This window comes from Manis pentadactyla, chromosome 12, assembly GCF_030020395.1.
Source record: "Manis pentadactyla isolate mManPen7 chromosome 12, mManPen7.hap1, whole genome shotgun sequence".
NCBI classification, from domain to species: domain Eukaryota; kingdom Metazoa; phylum Chordata; class Mammalia; order Pholidota; family Manidae; genus Manis; species Manis pentadactyla.
Genome location: NC_080030.1, coordinates 57905094 through 57918942, shown reverse-complemented (window position 1 = coordinate 57918942; position 13849 = coordinate 57905094). Strand labels below are relative to the sequence as shown.

At 38.2% G+C, this 13849-nt stretch overlaps 1 protein-coding gene and 2 pseudogenes across 1 annotated transcript; 1 reads left to right on the top strand and 2 right to left on the bottom strand.

Annotated features, from left to right (window-relative positions):
- Window positions 1-1944: 1944 nt before the first annotated feature.
- On the bottom strand, window positions 1945-7336 carry LOC118921683 (trace amine-associated receptor 6-like; annotated as a pseudogene).
- Window positions 7337-7678: 342 nt separating this feature from the next.
- LOC118921682 (trace amine-associated receptor 6-like) lies at window positions 7679-8371 on the top strand (annotated as a pseudogene).
- A 2310-nt stretch (window positions 8372-10681) lies between these two features.
- On the bottom strand, window positions 10682-11695 carry TAAR5 (trace amine associated receptor 5). The gene has a single exon (XM_036903653.2). The coding sequence runs from the start codon at window positions 11693-11695 to the stop codon at window positions 10682-10684; it is 1014 nt and encodes a 337-aa protein (XP_036759548.2).
- Window positions 11696-13849: the final 2154 nt, after the last annotated feature.

Here is a 13849-nt window from a genome sequence, read left to right as displayed (position 1 = left end):
AGATGTAGTTCCTAAAATATACCAATGCAGTGACAATTTAGTTTCATTAGATAAGAAAAAAATATACTACTGATAAATACCAAAAAAAAAAACTCGTTAAATTAAAACAAGCAAACATACAGACAAAACTAAGTACTCAAATTGAACAGGGATATGTGAAATGGTAATATCAGTTTTGATATGTTAATTTCATCTCAAACAGTAAAATGCCAAAGATAAATTACAAAGTCCCTCCCCCATATACACATAGTCCATTATACATAAAGTTAGACTTTGTAAAGGTGTATAAAAGTCTATACATATGTGGAGACCATAGTACATATTCTCTTTTACAATCCAGATCACAGTTTTTTGGTTTTGTTTTGTTTTAGGTAAAAAAATTCATTGTGGTTGTTTTTCCATATCAATTTGTATAGAACTTGTTAGCCCCTCCTAGTGGCTTCATAACATTCCGTTACATAGGCATAACTGAAAAGATTTTTCTTATTTATTGCATATTGGCCCTCATTTAGTCCAGTTAATAGTTCAGAGTTACAATGACTGTCTTTTTGTGGTTACTTCCTTGCCTGGCTCTTTTCTTAGGATCACTTGCTAGAAATAGAACTAGCATTCCCTTGACAAGTATGTATAAAACTTTTTAAAAAATTGTTAATTCCCTCCAGAAAGGAGATACTGAATTCAATTCTGTCAAGATGGATGGGAGCTTGTTCTATTTTCAGGAGAGAGGTCAATTTCCCATACTCTAATTAACATGGGGTCTTATTGATACTTCTAATATTTGCCAATTTGATATGGGTACTCTATCACACTTCTAGCATTTTTTTATTTTTTAATTTGCATTTTAATGTGTTGATTGGTCATTTGTATATTTTTCACTGTGAAATGAGCTGCTAGCCCTTCTAGAGTGGTGGTAATCTTGTCTCATTGTTTTGTAAAAGGCTGTTATATTTTCAAATCTATGAATTCTCTGTTCATCATGTATGCTGCCAATAGTTCAACTTTTTTTTTGAAGTGTAATGTTTTGTTTTCCTTTGAATTTAAAGATTTTAAACTGAGTGCATGAACAGATATGAATTTTCAGTCATGAGTCCTCCAACAAAAAAATTCTGAAAGCAATATTTTCTGCTAGTTTTTAAATATCTGGAAAAAATCATTCAGTTATGTGAATAATAGGAAGCAGGATGTTTTACCTATTTTTCCAAAATGCTGTAAAATACATGAACTTTTTAGAATAATTCATCCTCTGCCCATAACATACAACACATTGTTCTTTTTGGCATCAACAATGTACAATATTAAAATAGCATTCATAGCAGAAAAAAATGACAAAATTGCTCTCCAAAATGACTAGCAGGTAAAACAATACACTGCGTGGGATGAGAAAACTAACACATAAAAAGGACAATCACTACTGTGGAACTTGCACCATCTATTTATGGTTATTCCACAAAATATGAAATATGAGTCCTGTCCTGACTGAAATGGCAGATATATGGCTCAGAGACCTTTAGGAGATACAGAAAGATCAGACCCCAAAAACAAGCTGCTCAAAACAAAAGCAAAGTAATCCGAGTCCAGAGACAGACAGTGAATACAAGACTTCCACAGGGAACACAGCCAGGAAACTTTTAACAACGACAGAAAGGTAAGCCTGAAAGAGAAGCCTGGAAAAGGAAAATATTTAACAACTGACAAAGCAGGGAATTGTGCAGATGTGGGGAAAGTAGAAAATATGAACATTGTGTCAATCATTAGTAAGTATACATTTCTACCAAATGTTAAAAGATTTTCAACTTACCAAGAAAGTAAAAGCATAAAGATTATGCTACTGAAATGGAGGTCCTGTTCTCCTTCTCAATTTGACAGATCATTTTCATGCACTGCACTTCGTGTTGGCGTTAGTGGGAAACTCCCAATATATCAACAAATTCCTCAATCAAAAATTTAGGTTTTTTGAGAAAATAAATTTATAGTTGATGAACTGTCTTTTAATACTTGGCCAGTTATAGTAAGTTTTATTGCTCTCCTAAACCAAGGGTAAAATAAAGCATAAATCAAAGGATTAAGAGCAGAGTTATAATAACTAAACCAGCAAAATATCTTATAAATGTATAAAGGTGTTATAAATCCCAAAAAGGAATCAATTAATGAATCAATCAGATATGGTAACCATGAAATCAAAACTGCTACCACTGTGATACCCAGGGTTTTAGGCTTTTCTCTCTCCCTTACTCACCCTGGTTTTGTATGTCCCGGATACTTCTACTTTGCTACTAATGTTTTCAATCTTTTTAGCCTGTTGTCTAGCCACAATAAAAATATTACTGTACAGAATTACCAAAACAAAGGTAGGTGTGAGAAATAATAGAAAATTCATCAATATCCGAAACTGATTTATAACCAGCTGACAACCACCTATGCAGCTGAGGGCACTAATTCCTCTATAGCATCCTCATGGACACCTGTGTAGAACATGGCCCCGCTATATGCAAGGGGTAGGATCTAGGAGATGCAGATGCACACCCCGGACACTGACACCGTGAACTTGGTAGGATAGGCCAGAGGGTCGGTGACTGCAATGTACCTGTCCACGGAGACGAGGCACAAGTGGAGGAGAGAAGAGTAACAGAATGCCACATCACAGCACGTGTGCTAAGTACAGAAACTTTGCCCAAAGTACCAGCAGCCCTCCACGGACCTGACCAGGCTGAAGGGCATCACGGTCACGCCCACCGGAAAGTCAGCACAGGCCAGAGAAGCGATGAGAAAATTGGTTGGAGTGTGCAGCTGCTCGAAATGAAGGATTGAGATGATCACCAGGAGGTTTCCAAGCACGGCCAGCGCAACCCCAGCGCCGAACACTGTGTAGAGAATCAGCAGGGCCCCTGGCGAGTAAAGATGAAGTTTCTGCCCTTTTGTCAATCACATAGGGTAGAGCCGTTTTGCATTTCCTTAAAGGAGAAATGTCTTTTTAAACTGATTACCTTTGTTATAGTCAACAGATATTATTTCTGTGCCCTGTCAAATTTTTAATTTTAAGCTCTGAACATATGGAATAAAAATATATTAAGTTTAAATACTAAATAAATCTTATTTTTATTATTCTTTAGTATATATATAATAAATGGAAAACAATTTTTAAACCAAAAAGATTTAACTTCAATTAAATCTGCAGATATGCATTTGACACAGATTTCTTGCCTTGAAATTTATCAAACATCTTTTCTTATGTGGTCTTGATATCTAAGATATTACTTTTTGTCAAAGTTAGTGAGAGATGTGTATGACTTGTTATTTATTAGCGATCTTTTACTACATTCCCCACCCCCTGACTGTCTTAGGAGTTAATGACAAAGTCCCCAGGATGCACAGCCAAATCCCGTATCCAAAACTCACATAAAATTCAGTCCCTATTATGCAGGTTGTGAATAGAGAAGACATTTATATTTAGTAATCTCCACTTAAAGCTTATTGTTTGATGTGTGTAGGCTCTATCTAAACCTCCGCAGGGACCATATAAAAAAGGAAAATGAGAGGACACTTCTACCCATAAACAAAGAAGCAAAAATCCTAGGTAAAACTTTTACAAACCCAACCCAGCAATATATAAAAAGATGATATAGCTGATTCAAATATATGCTAAGAATGGAAATTTGCTTTGAGATTAGAAAAATCAAACAATATAATTCACCAATTTAACAGGTTAAAATTTTATAATCATGTGTGGGATACAAAAAAGCATTTGACAAAATTCAAAGTTTATTCATTACTAAGAATTTTTAGCGAAGAATAGAAGATCTTTTGTGCATATAAATGTTTCCACTAAAAAGGCCTATCACATGTGATATATTTAATATCTATTCTCTTTAAGATGAGGAAAAGGCAGAGATGCTTCAGTAATCAGCAGATTCAGAGGGCTTACATCCTCCTAGACAGCCATAAATCCACTTGCTGTTCAGTCATTCATGTATTCAATTTATATTTTTTAATTAAGCATCTTTTGTGTCAGGTGTTAAAGATAAAAGAATAAATAAGAAACATCCCCTGCTTTTAGTGGGGTCTGCTCATAAAATGAAAGATAGACATAAAACAATAATAACACAACTCACTTCAAGGTAAATTAACACATGTAAAAGCATAAAATGAGCATTTACACAGGACAAACTAATATTAGTGGGCAAATCAGAAGAATTCACTGAGCATATCCAGGTTTAGAAAGATAAATGGAAGGTATTACGTTAAAGAAGAGGGAATAGTTTCAAAACTATACACAGCTTTTTACATCCCACTAATCACTTCTGGTTTTGTCCTATGATTAGTTCATGAGAGTAGAGAACACACTTATCTGCAAGTAAAAATTTCAGCTAGCACAAAGTCATGTGGGTCAGATGCAATTGTCTTGATTTTCTTTAACTGACCTTTAGCTCTCTTAAGAGCCCCTAACTCACAGGGGCAATAAACTTAAATCAGTCAGTTTGTGGCTCAGTCTTTCCTCTGAATTTGCATCTAAATTCCATGATGCTATGTGGTCTGCCTGAATGCCGCATGAGAAGATTGGGGTTGTCTTTGCAGGTGCCATAGAGAATGAAATGACATCTTTCTCATAATGAAGAAAAGGATACTTACAAACCCTAAGCTGAGTAATAGGCTTCCCCACATCCCCCTCCAGGCCTGGGAAGGACTAGGAATCTGGTGATCTCCTCTGCGGGTGCTGCGGACTGTCCCTGTGGGGCTCAGGCAGTTGGCAGGTGCTCTGGCTTTTGTCAGAGGGCAGAGCCCATATGCTGGCATCAGCCGTCCGTTTGACTCTAGGAAAATGTTCACTTTTACAGAAATTAAGACACCAAATAGGGGTTCTTTGTTCTACTTTTCTAGCCCTTTCCTTTTTGGTATCTCCAGCTGAGACTCAAGAGATTTTAGTTATGTCAGCGTCCCCTATCAGTTTTCTTTCTGGTTTCATCTCCCTCCTTCCACACACCCCTGGCCTCCTGCTGATCACCCTGTGTCTGTCCGGAAAACTGGAAGCATTCTGAAGTTCTCTTTCAAACTCTGTCTCATCACAGTCACCTGCTATTTGTGACCCCCAACATAACTTCAGAGCACCTACCTTACATCTCTACAACAATTTTCTTGGAATTTTGATCATAGTTCTTATCTTCAGGTTTAATCAGTCTATGGTACAGAAATGTACCACCTAAAACATGACAGATATTCCATAAAGTCCCACAAATATCTATGAATGACAGGACACAGACTCAGGTGTGAAAAACATGTTACTTTACTATTAATGCAACCATTATAACTGTAGCCAACAGCTTTTGAACTTAGTATAGGTGGTTTACTATGTTAAATTATTAAATTAATTAATATAATTAATTATTAGTTGATTCCCTTATATTGGGAATATCCTCATTGAACTCTTCATTACTTCCAACATTACATTGTTTCCGCTGGGATCAGCTTCCTTCTGCTTGGAGAACTTGCTTTAGTTTTTCTGTTTTTTGTGGGTATGCTGGCAATGAAGACTCTCACCTTTTGTTCATCTAAAAAATATTTTTATCATGCATTCAATTTTGAAAGTTATTTCTTCTGTCTCCAGAATTCATTTTCTAGAAACACCTTCACAATAATGATAATTGAATTTTATCTGAGTATCTTTGGGGTAAATCTTCCAAGATACAGTTAAATGGGTATAGTAGGTTGAGGAGAGATTTAAGGTAAAAACAGGATCTCCTTGCAGGGAGGACAGCTTGTGCCAAGGCCTGGAGACGGGGAGGTGTCAGGCAGCGGCGGGACCGGAAGTGTTGAGCTGCTATAACACAACCATTGTGTGGGAGCAGCAGGAGGTAAAAGAGAAACGCACACAGGGTTAAGACTGATCACACCTTCACTCATGTTGCCTAGTTACATGGATTTTATGCAGAGGTCAGTGTGCGGGAGGGGAAAGGACATGGTATAGACAAACTGGGAGAGGTACAATCCTTAGCTATCACTTACACAGGTATGCAGGAAATGCAATTTATTTTTCTGCAATGCTCTTAAATTTTGCTTAGAGACTCATATCTCAACAGGTACAAGCTCAGTAAATTTAGGAATTCTGCTCCTTTCTCCCCACTAGTGGCATCCAAGTTCCAGGCCTTGGAATCCACATTGGTATCTGTGGGTATCTTTTGGGGTCTTTCTATTGAGGAATGCATTTCCTTGTCCATAAGGAGCAGATTCAGCAGCTTTCTGCCTCCAGGAAGGAATGTGCATCTTCCAACTTTTATGTGGAGATAAGACTCCTCTCAAACCAAGTGTACCAGCCATAGTCTCTGTATCCTGTGATTAGTCGTGCTGATGTTCTGAACTCGGCCTTCTTTCGTTTGCTAGGAGAACATTAAATCTGTAAATTCCGATTTCAAGGCCAAGATTGGGAATGTTTAAAATCACCTCCCATGCTCCTCCTCCTTCTAAGTCCCTTCCTGGGAGTAAATGCTATGTAAAAGCCCCTTTGTTATTTTTTGTTTCTTCTTAATTTTTTCTGCTAATCACCCTGTATCTATCTGCCCATCTAGTGAAAAACATTTATGTAGAACTCTTCAAAACATACTCCATCACAATCCTGTGGTATTTCTGAAATCAGCAGTGACTTCTGAATCTGCTCCTTATGGACAAGGAAATGCATTCCTCAGTAGAAAAACCCCAAAAGATACCCATAGATACCAAAGTGGATGCCAAGGCCTGGAACTTAGATGCTACTAGAGGGGAGAAAGGAGCAGAATCCCTAAATTTACTGAGCTTGTACCTGTTGAGTTTCAACTCTTTCAATTTTGATTAAAAACGGGGTCACAGTCATGACTTTAAATACCATATATATTTTTTAATGCTTTCTTACAGTGTATTTCATCAATCTCAGATTGTCTTTTATATGTATTACATTTTCTATTTATTGATAGCCAGTGCAGATGCAAAAATGATTCTTCACTGGAGAGAAAAAGCTCTTTTCTTTATATCTTTGCAATGAAATCCAATAAGGTGGGCACATCAGGACTGAGAATAGGGTAAAGGTCAAAGCCAATACATGAAGAAAAAAGAGATTTTTGGCCCCCAAAACACAATGCTAAAATAATTTAATGTAAAGAGTTATCTTGTGGAATAACTTTCCTAATAATCACTGTTGAAAATAATCTTCCAAATTCACACCTTGCACTCTACAGATTCCATCTAGGGATTTTTCCCATTGATAGCATTTATTTATCTGGAAGGACTGCATGCTTAGGTAGTAATGCAAGTCAGACACCACAGAGACAAAGCCAACAGGAGGTGAGCCTTCAACTCCCCAGCTACAGCCCATAGAGGTGGCTGTAGCAAAGAAGAACGCTAGAGGTAAAAAATGTAATTCACATATTTATGACTAAGAGGGAAATTTTAACAAATTAAAAGAGCCATACATTTGTTCATTGAAATCAACCCCCCAGTAATGTTGTGCAATATAATTTTGGTGGTTTATTTTGTTACAGAAATCATTAGAGGTTTATAACAAGAGTGGAAAATTAAAGAATACGTTAGAGATCATATCTGATAATTTCCTCAGGTATCCTTGCAGATTTTTTTTTCTAGATGTACTGAAAATTAAATCCTATGTTCTTTGTGATAGTCAAGGACAGTATTCTTTTCAAACACCAATGGCAGCATCATGAGCAGCGTCTGGTCCCCACCTGCCTCTTCTGGGCAGCTCTGCTACCAGAACGTAAACAGATTCTGTGTGGAAACTCCCTACTCGCCAGGGGTCCGGCTGGTTCTCTACACAGTGTTCGGCGCTGGGGCTGCGCTGGCCGTGCTTGGAAACCTCCTGGTGATCATCTCAGTCGTTCGTTTCAAGCAGCTGCACACTCCAACCAATTTTCTCATCGCCTCTCTGGCCTGCGTTGACTTTCTGGTGGGAGTGACCGTGATGCCCTTCAGCCTGGTCAGGTCCGTGGAGAGCTGCTGGTACTTTGGGCGGAGTTTCTGTACTTTGCACACGTGCTGTGATGTGGCATTCTGTTACTCTTCTCTCTTCTACTTTGTGCTTTGTCTCCGTGTCTGGGGTGTGCAACGGCGTCTCCTGTGTCCTGTACACTGTGTACAGCAGTGCCGTGTTCTGCACGGTGGCCATGAGGCTGGGACAGAGGATGAATTATCTAGTATCCTCAGCTGTATAGGAGGTTGTTATCATAAAGCAAAACTGGGCTTCGTTTTGCCTTCTCTTGTTATGATAATTCTCTATAATAATATTTTTCTTGTGGTTAGACAACAGGCTAAAAAGATTGAAAATACTGTTTTTAAGATGTTAATAATAAGAGAAACTGGGTGGAGGGTATGTAGGAATTCTGTACCATCTTTGTAACTTTTCTGCAAATCTGGAACTTTTTTATTATAAAATAAAAAGTTTATTTAAAAACACAGAGGACAACAAGGCATGTATCCTTACACTCATTAAGGCTCTAATCGACAAATATCCTTGAAGACAGTGTGTACCAGGCTCTGGATTCAGTGCTACGAGGAATATAAAACAAAGATCTTAGAATTCCTTGTAGGGAAAACTGATATAGCAACAATTATAACTTGGAATTTATGGAGGTTTAAACTTTAAAAGCTGTGTTTGAAGAATACAGAGGAAAAGAGAATTTACAGCAGGACGGAAGATGAGGGAGACCTAATAAAGAAGTGGAGTTTAAGCTGGGACTTAAGAGGAAGAGGTTTTGTAGGAAGAAAAGGTTAGGGAGGGATTTTCAGGATGAAGGCACAGCAAGCCCAGTGAAACTGAGAAAGTGCACAGTGTTCAGGAAATACGGAGATAAAACAACTAAACAACTCCCAAAGGACTACTCACCCTTTCCAGTCTCCCTGCGGTTTGCAATCAAGCCCCTCACCTTTACCTCTCCCCAGGCATCCTCCATTGTGATTTGGAGACATTCTTATCATAACCCTCCCCTTTGCTCAGGTTTCAACTTTGATAATTCTCATTGTCTTCTAGGCAAACATTTCCCACATAAGGTTTAATAAGACAGTCATCCTTTCAAGTACCCCAAGGAAAAAAGTTTCCACATCAGCAATGTTTTGGAGTCACTGTGCACTATATTCTGCTTTTGGAGAGTAACACATACATTGGTATACTAAAGATTCTGAGAAGGCCTGTTTCAACAAAAACCTGTCTGACTTTGTTTAAATATGCATTTCAATAATTTATGGAGAGTTCCACTTATGAAATAGCTGAGTGCTCTTACGTTCAGGACAGACTATGCCATGCCCAGTGGATTGAGAATAAATGTGGATTTATTTCTAGGAAGGTAACAGGGAAATGTGTTTTTGAAGTAATCACTGGTTTATACTTTGCAGACTATATTTATTGCTGTATCTAAGACACAGTGTTCCTAGTCCTAAATGTTTCGATTTGCATATATTTGCATAAATTTTTATTTATAATCCATTCATAACTTAGCTATCTAACAATGCCTAAGAGTTTCATGGTAAAGAATCACTACTTCCAAAGAAAAATCAAGCATTGAAAACTGAGTTAAAATATTTTTATAACAAATGAATTTTTTAATTAGGGAAAAGAATGTACTCAACAGAAATTATTTCTCTAACAAAAAGGAATAAATAGAACAAATCCATTTCAGGTAACTTCATTAACCAAATACAACTACTTCTTTATTTATTGAGGTTGATATATCTATGTCTGTATCTGTACCTACATCTATCTATATATCTGTATTCCAGAGACTTCAAATTAACTTACAAATAAGTTTTCCAAATCAGCTATTAATCTGAAAAATAGTAAGAAATGTGGAAATAGAGTGACTAGAGAGTGACATATGGCATGAGCATTTTTTTCCAAAGAAAAGCATACACTGGTGTCCCTGGAGAGGAGACAGTAGGTCTAACTTGTATGATTTTTAAAAAGGAGAAAATATTAAAATGGTGAGATGTGGGTCATTATCAGTTTACAAAATAGTCCGTATATTTTAAGTTCTAATTATTAAAGAAAAATAAGAAAATATTCCTTTAAGGATATAATACATTTACTCGGTGATATTGAGATAGGTGAGCTTGGCTCACAAACCTGTTTTGAATTCCCAGGAGACAGAGATTCTAAAGGGAACACTCTGGAAAAGAGACCAAACACTTGACTATGAAAAGTGATGTGAAATTAGGATTCAAACATTTGCCCAAATTAAATTATACAATATTTGAGTTTAAGGACACCTTAGAGGGTAAACAGTACAACCCCTTAATTTACTAGATGAGGAAACTGACAGGGGAGGGACTCAAAGATTCCCAAAGTCTCACCCAGGTGGCAGGACCAGGCTGAGAACTCAGAAATTCTGACCTCAGCGCCCTTTCCGCTCTACCTCTGTATCTTAGTTGTCTCAAGTATATAATGAATGAGGATCAAATATTGTAACATTTTAAATTTATCCAGTAAATATCTTTATAACTTCATTCTCTCCTTTTCCTGCATTCTACTATAGAAACATTGAAGAAAGGCAGTGCTATTTTCTTTCCAAATTAAGAAGTTGTTTCTCCTCCAAAATTAAATCAGGCCGCCCTGGAGGCTTGCCCACAAACTCATGACCCGACACAGCCCACTGCCACAGCACCACTCATTCTTCCTGCAAGGACCTGCCCCTTGCCTGCATTCAGTGAAAGAAGGTCATTCTTGGTACAAATCAATAGTGGGTGTCCGCAGTGAGAAAATCTCCCAGCTCAGGATGAGTTTCAGTGCCTTCCTGAACCACCGGTAGGAAAAGACATAAATGATGGGGTTGCAGGCTGAGTTAAAGTAAGCAAACCAGATAAAGATGTCAAAGACGAGTGGTGGCGTGATGAAGTTAAGGAGGCTGTCAATCAGCGTGTCAATGGTGAAAGGAAGCCAGCACAAAAGGTATATGCCCACAGCAATGCCAAGGGTCTTGGCAGCTTTTCTTTCACGTTTAACAGCCCCAGCCAGGCTTTTGCTCAAGGTGCTGATCTGTTGAGCCTGCCTCGTAGCAACGATGAAAATCTTCACGTACAAACTGATCATGATGAGGCAGGGGAAAAAGAATACAGGGAAATTTAACCAGCCCCAAAATTTATTGAACAGCAGCTGGCAGCTGCCAACACAAGGCATCGCTTGCAGCCACTGACTGAGCCCATTTTCTACCACATTTGTGTAGAGGAAGAAGGCAGTGTAAGCTGCTGGAACTCCCCATCCTGCCAGGATGTACCTGAGGGCCACTCTGACTGTGAACTTGGAGGGATAGATCAAGGGCTCACAGATGGCACAGTGACGGTCAATAGAAATGAAACAGAGATGCAAGATGGAGGTGAGGCAGAAAAGAGTGTCCAGATAGGTATGCAGGCGGCAGAGGAGGTCTCCGAAGAACCAGCAGCTCTCCACTGAGCGGATGGTGCTGAAGGGCAATACCAGCAGACCCAGTAACATGTCAGCCAGGGCCAGGGAAAGCAGCAAGAAGTTGGTGGGAGTGTGGAGCACTTTGAAGAAGGACACAGAAAACACCACAAACAAATTTCCCAGGACGATAATCAGCATGCCTACCGCACAGGCCAGGTAGATGGCTAACTGGACGCCGAGAGGATGGACCGTCCTGGGGCAGGACCCATTTACCTGGTAGCAGAACGCCGCGGGGTATCCTTCAGCACTCCGGTTGGGGACAGTGCTCATTTACAGTTTTTACTTTTCCTCTCTCTCTGGGAACTGGCCACCTAACCAGCCAAAGGAAAAAAAAAAAAAATCTGCTAAGCAATTTGAAACTGAGATGTAGAGGAGGAACTAAAGGGCAATTTGGAACCTAGTAAAATTTCCCCAGGTACTAAATTAAATGCACTCTGAAAATCAAATGCAGCATATGGGATACAAAGTCTCGTAGCAGTTAATTCCACTAGCACTGGTTTGTCTTTCTGGGCACTTTTGGCACTAGTATAGACAATATCCTTAAGGAAAGAGAAGAAGGGTGTAGGCTAAATGTTCCTTCAAAGAAAAAGCTGGCTATGTCGCAGTAGGTCGCATACCATTACTGAGAGGCTGTTGCTTCCATTTTGATAGGTCACCTATTGTCAAATGTAAATTAAGATTTCAAGTCATGAGTCTGAACCAAATAAAAAATTAATTCTTGTGAACAGACCGTTACTTGGGAAAAGAGTAACTTCTAGCTCTTCTCTTCAAGAATTAAATAAACTGATAATAAAACCTGCATATTCAGCTATTTAATTACGTTAACTCTTCCTAAGAAAAGAAGTCAGCATGCAAATAATTAAAAGAATAGAGAAATTGCCCTATTTCAGTTATGCAGGCTGCACACTTTCTAAAGCAACATCTTAGGATAGACACCTTGGGAGAACTATCAGATAAGAAAAAGTATTTTATCTATCTTAACACCAGTCTGTGAAATTTTAAGCAAGTTCTAATTAAGTTGAATTCAATGTTTCTAAGCTACTTACAGACAGAGGAAGGAACCAGAATCACTTCATGAGAAGAAGTCCTTCTTGTAGCAGGTGAACATAGGTATGCAGAATCCTCTTCTATCAGCAATTATGACAGGTGTGCAATCAGTTAATGATTTAATACTCCAAATAGAAACTACACCTCCGGGTGGTATGTTATGCAAATGAGTGTGAAGGAGTACCAAGGGACCTGGTTTGCACTAATCACAAGTCTCCTTAGTTTAAGTTTCCTTCTCAGTGCAGGATCATTTATCCTGCCAATTAATTAGAGATGAAAATGAAAGACACTGGATTTATATATTCTTTTGCTTAATGTTATTTTTAGTGAGTTCCATATTGCCCTTCCGCATTTGGATTATTTGTGTATATTTCTCTCAACGTAAGAAATAGCTGAGGAAAACACAACATTTAATGCCATTCTGGTCTTTTTGAGTATCAAACCTCCAGAAGATGAAATGTCTCTTAACGGTCTTGGTGAAATCATTCCATAATATAACTCACAAATGTTGCAACAGATTTCTAAAGGTGACAGAATTCTAAAGGTGACGACAGATTTTATCTACCATCAAGGCCTGTAGGAGGAGGTAGAGAGATCAAAAGAATGAAGGAGGATGACCTGCCCCTCAACTTTCTCCACAAACCCCTCCTCCACTAACTCAGAGATTCATTCCAGTTACATCACAGTTAGGAGCAAAAGCAATTGGAATTTGGACCTTCTAAGTTTTCTTACTACCTCTGGATTCATTCGTGCTCCATTTCCATAGCTTTCCTCAAATACTTGGTTGTGTATTTCAGGAATGGGAAATAAGGGCATGTGTAATGTTAATAAGGTTGTTTAGATTTAGGAGTTTATTTTTACAGTATAGTTATTTAATAACACTAAAATGATGAGACTAGGCTGCAAGACAGGATTATTAATGTTTTCCCAATGAAAAGCAGTATCAAACTCCCTTGCAGTAAGCTGTAAAATTAAGTATTGGTCAAGGAGAGAGATAGGCTACTAGGAGTTATGCTGTTTAAATGAAGTTAACTGTAGATGCTCAAGGAACCGGTATCTCCTCAGTAGTATTTGGATTAGGCAGTTAGTAAATTCTTAAGAATTGCCTCTGTCCATATTTGCAATCTCAAACAGCAATCACCATTGATGACTAAGGGCTGAGGGAGTGAGGATTTTTTGACAGTAAAAATAGTAATAGTGATTCTCTTAAAGACACAAATAAAGTAGCGATTCCAGAACTTGTTTAAGGATTACAAAACTTCCTGCTTTTAGTTGCCTCTCTGCAATCTAATCAAGATCAATTAAATGTACATGAAAACCAAGGGGAAAATCTTGGTTAGCTGTAAATAAGGCAAAAAGGATGGGCTTTACTGAGAA